The 9324-nt window shown below is 33.2% G+C and overlaps 1 protein-coding gene across 1 annotated transcript; it reads left to right on the forward strand.

Moving 5' to 3' along the window:
* The first annotated feature begins 4112 nt into the window (after nt 1-4112).
* Nucleotides 4113-5542, forward strand: LOC133801799 (uncharacterized). The gene is made up of 4 exons (XM_062240041.1): nt 4113-4201; nt 4286-4606; nt 4686-4775; nt 4850-5542. The coding sequence occupies exons 2-4, from the start codon at nt 4349-4351 to the stop codon at nt 5516-5518; spliced, it is 1017 nt and encodes a 338-aa protein (XP_062096025.1). The 5' UTR covers nt 4113-4201; nt 4286-4348; the 3' UTR covers nt 5519-5542.
* Nucleotides 5543-9324: the final 3782 nt, after the last annotated feature.

The following is a 9324-nucleotide window of genomic DNA, read 5'->3' on the forward strand; positions in this document are numbered from 1 at the left end:
AAGAATGATTTTAGGACTCACATTGCGAGTCCTAAAAACTTAGTTTGTTCTAAAATTTTGAATTTTAAAAAATTTCAAATTCGCTCCAATTTTTTTAACTAAAATTACGAGAATATTTTTAGGACTCGCATTGCGAGTCCTAAAAGAATGATTTTAGGACTCACATTGCGAGTCCTAAAATCTTATGTGTGTCTTAAGAGTTTGAATTTTAAAAAATTTCAAATTCTTTCCAATTTTTTTAAGTAAAATTACGATAATGTATTTAGGACTCACATTGTGAGTCCTAAAAGAATGCTTTTAGGACTCGCATTGCGAGTCCTAAAAACTTATGTGTGTTTTAAAATTTGAATTTTAAAAAATTTCAAATTCCTTCCAATTTTTTTAACTAAAATTACGATAATGTCAATGCGAGTCCTAAAAACTTAGTGTGTTCTAAAATTTTGAATTTTAAAAAATTTCAAATTCCCTCAAATTTTTTTAACTAAAATTACGAGAATGTTTTTAGGACTTGCATTGCGAGTCCTAAAAGAATGATTTTAGGACTCACATTGCGAGTCCTAAAAACTTAGTTTGTTCTAAAATTTTGAATTTTAAAAAAATTTCAAATTCCCTCCAATTTTTTTAACTAAAATTACGAGAATATTTTTAGGACTCGCATTGCGAGTCCTAAAAGAATGATTTTAGGACTCACATTGCAAGTCCTAAAAACTTAGTGTGTTCTAAAAATTTAAATTTAAAAAAAATTCAAATTCCCTCCAATTTTTTTAACTAAAATTACGAGAATGTTTTTAGGACTCGCATTGCGAGTCCTAAAAGAATGATTTTAGGACTCACATTGTGTTTTTTAAAAAACTTATGTGTCTTCTAAAAATTCGAATTTTAAAAAATTTTAAATTCCCCCCAATTTTTTTAACTAAAATTACGATAATGTTTTTAGGACTCGCATTGCGAGTCCTAAAAACTTATGTGTGTCCTAAAAGTTTGAATTTGAAAAAATTTCAAATTCCCTCCTATTTTTTTAACTAAAATTTTACTATTTATTACTTCACTAAGAAAAATAAAACACAACAGCCCATTCTCTCTCTCTCTCTCCTTGCTCTCTTCCCCCATTTCTCTCTCTCAAGAACTCCACAACCAAGCAACGAACGGCGGTGCTCCGGCCACCCCTCTCCTACACGCGCCGGCGCAATGGACGCAGAAGGTCGGCGACCTTCGACCCCCACGAGCCCAGGCCCTCACGCGCCGCCCTCCGCCGTCTATAGTCGTTCGAAGTTGCGGTGGTGCTATTTTTCCCAAAGTCTTCCGAGTATTTTCCGACCACCTCGAGCCACCCCGACCCAAACGAACACCACCAATACATTCCTTGTGCTTTGGGAATCAAAACCCACTAAATGATTGATCATTTTCCCGAACCACCACTGTGGGGTGGTGGCACCGCCGTTAATGTCGGAGCTCCGGTGGGAGCTTTGGCTATCAATTAATTTTTTAAAAATTAAAAATAAGACTTTTTAGGACTCGCATTGCGAGTCCTAAAAATATTCTTTTAGGACTCGCAAAAATTAAAAATAAGACTTTTTAGGACTCGCATTGCGAGTCCTAAAAACATTCTTTTAGGACTCGCAATGAGAGTCCTAAAAACATTCTTTTAGGACTCGCGTTGCGAGTCTTAAAATCTTACTTAAAGGCACTCAATGGGATTTTTAAGGACTCGCATTGCGAGTCCTAAAAACATTCTTTTAGGACTCGCGTTGCGAGTCCTAAAAAACCTTAGTTTTTAAGGCTCTCAAATAGAGGACTCGCAATGCTAGTCCTAAAAAGCCTTTTTTGTAGTAGTGCAATAAAAGGTTAATGAAACCGCATGCTCCATACGTGTTCACTTTTGAACAGAGGCGAGATTTCTGTCAATTTTTTAAAGGAGTGAAGTTGCCCGATGGTTTTTGTTCTAATCTAAAGAAAAAAGTCACAGACAATGACTCAAACATTGTTGGGTTGAAGTCCCATGATTGTCATGTGATAATGCAACGATTACTTGCAGTAGGTGTTCGCAAGTTTTTACCAGAATCTATATCCACTACCATCACTGAATTGTGTAATTTCTTCAAACAATTGTGCTCTAGGACACTGAATGTTTTTGATATGGAGAAAGCTAAGGATGACTTGATTGTTATTTTATGTAAGATGAAGTTGATTTTCCCTCCAGCATTCTTTGACATAATGATCCATCTGGTTTTGCACTTGCCTAATGAAGCAATATTGGGAGGACCTGTATTTATGAGGTGGATGTATCCTTTTGAAAGATACATGAAAAAATTAAAAAACTATGTTAGGAATAAAGCTCGTCCTGAAGGATCTATAGCAGAAGGATATGTTGCAGATGAGGCTTTGACATTTTGTTCAATGTATTTCAAAGGTGTGGAAACAAAATTTAATCAGCCTGATCGTAACGAAGATGCACTGTATGTGAATCGACACCTCACAGTGTTTGAATCTCAATGTCGTCCTCTTAGTAAGGGAATTCCCGTTCCCCTCGATGAAAATACTCGGAATAAAGCTGAGTGGTTCATATTGGATAATTCTCCAGAAACTGAAGTGTATTTAGAGTAAGTACATAATTAATATTCATTTTATTCTTTGTTCAATCTACTCCTTAATTAACAATATTGACATTGTTAATTAATTAACAGGGAACACCTAACTGAGGTGCAACAAAGAGATATGGCTGCCAATCATAAATTGATACATAAGAAAGAGTTTCGTTCATGGTTTCATAAGAAGGTAACTTGTACTTAGCAAATTGCATACTACAAATTACATTCTCATTCTAATATATTTCTTTATTATTAGATATATGACTTGCACCAACTTGGGTCATTAGAGCATGCTGATGAATTACTAGCTTTAACATCTGGGTCAGATCTATTGGCTTACTCCTACCAAGCATGTATAGTGAACGGAGTTCGATTTGTCTCATACAATCGAGATCAGAATCGAATTACACAAAATAGTGGAGTGTGTGTTGCTGGAACAGAAGGTTTTAACTATTACGGGCAACTTGAAGAAATACTCCAGCTGTCTTTTACTGGTTCTTATTTGGTGGTATTATTTCGATGTAAATGGTTCAATACAGATCCGAAAAAAAAGAAAACCATCACTGTAAATAATATTACTAGTATCAATGTTAGCGGTGAATGGCATAAAGATGAACCGTTCATACTAGCTAGTCAAGCAAAACAAGTATTCTACATCGATGATCTCGTTAGAGGACAATATTGGAAAGTTGTCCAAGAAGTGAATCATCGGCAAGTTTGGGACTTTCCAGATGCTTCAGATATGATTGCTGATGTTGATGTTGTACATGACACCAACTCATCGAATTTTGTTTTGACTGTGGATCTCGGAGAGTTGGTTGTTCAGCAATCTGATGTACCAGCGACTTTCTTTAGTTGTTCAAGAAGATGATGGATTTATTAATGACAATGAAGATGATATGGCAGACAGTGTAGAAGAAGCAGAAGATGAGGATGAATTAATTTTCGACCTTAGTGATGATAATACTGATGATGTGTGCCCGATAAATGTTGATGTAATTAGTGAGGAGAGTGACTATTCTACTTAGTTTTGTATCTAGTGTTCAATGTATTATACATATTGAGAAATAAAAAGTTCGTTTCCAAATAGCATGTTTCAAATTACCTAATCAATTGAAATAATACTCAATAAATTAATTATAAATAATAATTAAATATTAAAATAGATAGGTTAAATTACTGTCGTGTTAGTAGATGTCAGCAGATGTGGCTAGAGCTCACGGTGGAGACGCTGGCGGTGATCCTCCACCGGATCCTACTAGGATCCCGACTACATGCGACTCAGGTAATTTTTTTGTTATTTTATTTACACATATGTTTATCATGTATATACTAATATTCTATGTATTATTAATAAAAAAAATACAGGAATCCCAACTAAGAGAAAGGGTCGTGGCGCAGCTATTGGAAAAGATCTAGAGGAGAGGCGACGTAAAAATAGAAAACCACTGGAAGTAACGTTTTGCCCACGAACGTACAAGGTTGTTGGGAGCGAGCACGCTGCTTTTTTCCGTCTTGTGGGAACCCAAATTAAAACGAAAGTTCCCGGACATTACGGTTCATGGGAATTAGTGCCTCAACAATACAAGGATCAGATCCTTGCCATAATTCAGGTAAAAATAGTATTAAATATATTTTTTTAAAATTTGTCTTTAATATAGTACATATATTATTAATATGTTTAATTTTCAATTTAGTACTATTATCAAATAGCGGGCCGCGAGGATTTCTTAAAGTGTTTAAATGGTATCGATCGAGAGATGAAAGACCGATACCGCAATAGGAAAACACTAAGACACGAACACTTTGAGAAATACTACAATGGACCGGAGGATTGGGATAAGGTTCTAAACAACCCAACCAATGATGTTAACAAGGAGGAGTGGAAGCAGATTTGTCAGTTATTTACAAGTCCACAATTTATTGCGCGCTCCATAAAGAATAAGGAAAATCGGAAGAAACAAAAGTATTCTACAACACAGGGTACAAAATCGCTGGCAGCCGTCCGTTTTGAAAAAGTAAGTAAAAGATAAAATATTATCAAAATTATGTTATTTTAAATTATATGTTATCTAACATTTTGGTTATATTTTTTAGACGAACCCGGACCTCATTGAGTCATGGAAGGATTATCATTGGAAGAAATCAAAAAATGATTTCGTGAACGATGATGCTCGCCAATATTATGTAAGTTTGAATTATATTTTTTAATATTAATAGAGTTATATTTAATGTTAGTGTCTAACATTTTTTGAAAACAGGAAAAACTGAAGGCTGATTTTGAGTTACGAACTCAGCAAACATCCACTGATGCTTCTAATAATGATAGTCCGTCATCAGTTGATCAGGAGGAGGTGCTACAAAAAGTATTAGGCCAAAGGCGTGGACATGAGCGAGGAGTGGGCCGCAAATTGAAGGGGTCGGGGTCGAGGTCGGGGTCGAGGTCATCATCTACCCAACACTCTCACTTCAGCGAGTCTCAAGTTCCTCCTCATCATTCAAGAGAATATATAGAAAATCTGGAGAATAATTTACAGAAATTGACTGATCAAGTTAATTTCTTAACTCAATATTTTGTACCTTCATTTCGTCCACCAAACGTTCAGATGCCGCATGTGCCTGATAGTGACAATACTTCTAGGGCTTCGTCTTCTCAACCTCCAGCTCCAACTCATCCTTCTATGTGCGGGGCAGCGCCGTCTTATCATATGGTACCTCCATATATGTACGGAGCAACACCTTATCCGTGTCCGATTCCACCGTCCTCCCAGCCATCGTATCCCTACATATATGGAGCTGGATCGTCCACATTACCTCCCCAATATCCTTGGCCGATGCCGCCACCGCAGCAATCACAACCACAGCCACCGCAACAACCACAACAAGAAGACAATAGGGAGGAGGACGAGGCAACTGACTTAGGAGACTAAGTTTATATTTTTATTAATTATTGTTAAATTTGATGAATAATATGAATATTTGTTATGTTAATGTATTATGAATATTTACAATTGTTATTTTAATATACTAATTTGCATATTTAATATAATATTTTTATTTTTAATATATTTGTTTTCAATTAATTAAATTTTAAATAATTATTTCGATAAATAATTATTTAAAATTGTATTTAATTAATTAATTTTATTATTTTTTTATAAATAAGGTAGTATCAGGGGCGACAATGTCGCCCCTGATAATATGCCACGTGCACTATTTGGGGCGAGAGGATATAGTATTAGGGGCGACTTGTCGCCCCTAATACTATTTAATTAATTAATATTATTATTTTTATATAAATAAAGAAGTATTAGGGGCGACAATGTCGCTCCTAATAATATACCACGTGTAACCATTTGGGGCGACATATTATAATATTAGGGGCGACACGTCGCCCCTAATAATTAAGTATTAGGGGCGACATATCGACAAAAATAATTCAAAATTTTCAAATTTTTTAGGCGAAATTTCAACTTTTAGGGGCGACACATATAGTTGAATATCAGGGGCGACCCTATAGTCGCCCCTAATGTACCCTTCAGGGACATTTTTCCACGGGCGACTAATCAGGGGCGACAAGTCGCCCCTGATACATATTAGGGGCGACTTTTTGGGTTATTAGGGGCAACATGCGTCGCCCCTAAAACTCATTTTTGTTGTAGTGCAAGTAGATTAGATCAGATGTATTTTGTTACATTGGACTGGACCGATATTGATTATTGATAAAATAAATATTTTTATTATCTAATCTAATCATATCACAATGTTGATCATAGGTCAATTCAATCTTAATTTTGAGTGATTAATATTATGCTAATTGTATTATTCAAGTCTTTTGATTTGTTCATTACCAGCTTACCTTACGGACTAACTCATACTTAGATATTTGAGATTTTGTAGTATAATTGAGTGAGAGTATTTATCATAGACATGAATGAAATCTATAACTTTTGTTTAAGAAGTGAAACGATAATGTCCTTATAGCTTGGTTCAAGTGCTAAATGATAGAGTACTCATTTCTGTAATTACGTTTACGGAAATATCATTTATAAGGAACTTAGTGTGAGTTAAGGATAAAATACCAATGAGGGGTAAAATTGTAATTTTCACCTGTCTCATTAGTAGATTATCTATAGAGGATTATATGACGTTTATGGTTATAACAATGGATAACGTATTTACATTTGGTGTAAAACATTTTATGAATTCAATAGTGTAATTCTGCGTCTATAGTGGAGTCACGAGAAATTAATAAGGCAGTGAGATTATTTGTTATAAATAAACTCACGGTAAACTAATTGGAGCTTGAATTCATGGATCCATATTTCCCATGTCATCTCTTATCAAAATGAACCTAGTAGTCTTGAATAATTAATTTAATTATTAGTTATAAAAATATCATATTGACTAGTTCAATGGAAATAAATAATATTAAATTATTTATTGATATTTTGTGAGAAAAGAAATAGAAGAAACTTTGAGGATTTTATTGCAAAGTCTCAAAAAGAGAATATTATAGTCAATTGAGACAATTTTGTTAATAATGATAGATTGATATTAATATTAATAAAATAAATTAAATAAAGGTAAAATTATAATTGATTAATTTTGATAAGTATTTAATTAATTATAATTATTAAATAATTAAAATAAAATGGGTAACTAAAACCTATTTTATGTCCTAGCTAATTACTTATATATACTAGTATTATAGAATGCATTAGGTGAGTTGAATATACATGTATGTGTGACATGTTAGATAGGTTATATAGAAGATGTATTTAGGGCCGGCCCTGGGCATAGGCGGGCTAGGCCCGTGCCTAGGGCCCACCCCTACCCAGGGCCCAAAAATATCATGTAATGAATTATTAGTTTGGAATGTATTTATATTACTAAATATTAGTTTAATTTTATTTAAAATTACATAAAAAAATTACATATACAAAATGACCCATTTTTTTCAAATTTATTAAAACTGTCTTAGGCCCACTTTTTTTCAGGGTCGGCCCTGGATGTATTATTGGGCTTAGCTATACGTTTTGTTTTGTTTTTGGTTGTACATAAATAATTATTATTAATTATATTTTAAAGTTATATATATATAACGTATAAAAAAACGTAATATGCGTTTTTGGCACTTTTTGGGAATTAGTATATATATTAGGTAGATAGTTTTAAAGTTGTAATTATTGTCAATAATTTTAATAAAAACTTATTCACTGTTTTAAAAAATATATTTATAATAGAATGGATTATAGTTTTATAGTAGATATAAATATTTATATCAATAATTTCTACATATATGACATCGAAACACAATACTGACATAGATATATATTTACATGGCTACATGACATATATATAAAATACAATAATATTTCAAAAGAAATTAATAATAGAAATAAAATAAGAATATAAAAAGTCATAGTGTAGACAGTAGTATACATGCACCAACTATTTTTAGTTTCTAATGTATCTCACAATGTCCTTTGGTGAATTTGATGAAGAAAAAAAAAACTTCAATCACTTGATAAAAAATAAACTATCACACAAATTTATAAGATAAAAAAATGATATGTATGTCTTTATGATTTTTAAATAAATATTATTTAATTATTCAAATTATCATAAAATATCTTAAAAATATCATATTTTAATTAATTAATTAATTAATTTATTTTTGTTTAAGTTTATATTTGTTCTAGTTTTTTAATTTGGTAGTTAAAAAAATGATTATATATTATCTGTTTAATATAATATTAAGTTTAAGTTTAATTAAATTTTATTTAAGCTATAACATGTGTTGACGCGGTTTTTCGGCAACAGATAATTATATGAATAAAGGGATGGATTAATGCTAAATGATGAACCGTAATATGTGAATAATCTCAAAGGAAGGTTATAACTCGTTTACTCTTTTTAGGTGGTTTGAATGTTAAAATCTCTCTAGTCCACCAGTCAATATTATTGATATATCTCTGGTATTCCTTACAGGGGTGTTCTTTACAATTTAGAAGCCAACCATTTGCAATGCCCAAAGTCTCCATATTTATAGAGAGAGGACACCTGGGTATTGGCAAAGGGGGTCACCCGTGACCCTCTTACTCATCATGTCACTTCTGTGACACTGATGATTAATTCCTAAAAACTGACAGTGAAGTGTGGTCTAATCAATAGGTAAGGGGGATAATGGGCCGCATGGCCCAAACCAGTCGTGGGGTGCCTGAACACACACGTTTATGCTGCGTGTCCGAGATTTCAGAAATGGAGTAGACACGTGATGTCTGATACGTGCACGTTTATATTGCGTGGTTGACTTTATAAAGGGTTGGAGGTGTAAGCACTAGGTCGTATCTCAAGCTTGATTAGTCCTAGCTCGTGGTGCCCACACTGCTTACCCGATGCCTTCGAGTATTCTTACTAAACCTTTGGCTACCTCGAGCTAAAGAGGTAGAGACTCGTAACAGCTGCTCCGGGCAGGTGGCTTCTACGTGGCTGATAGGATTATGCCCTTTTCCAGCTCGTTAATAACCCGTGGATATTTAGGGTGTACAACATGTATAGTTTTATTATTTTTAAATAATCATTATTGTAGAATTTCTCAAAAATGTCCTAATTTAATTATTTATTTTATTTTATTTAAGTTTAAGTCATATTTACAGTCTACCGTTAAATATAAGAATATTCTGTTAATTATTACGAATATTCCGTTAAAGTTAACGGAAAAAAAATAAAA

The sequence above is a fragment of the Humulus lupulus genome, chromosome 9, assembly GCF_963169125.1.
Source record: "Humulus lupulus chromosome 9, drHumLupu1.1, whole genome shotgun sequence".
In the NCBI taxonomy this organism is placed as follows: Eukaryota; Viridiplantae; Streptophyta; class Magnoliopsida; order Rosales; family Cannabaceae; genus Humulus; species Humulus lupulus.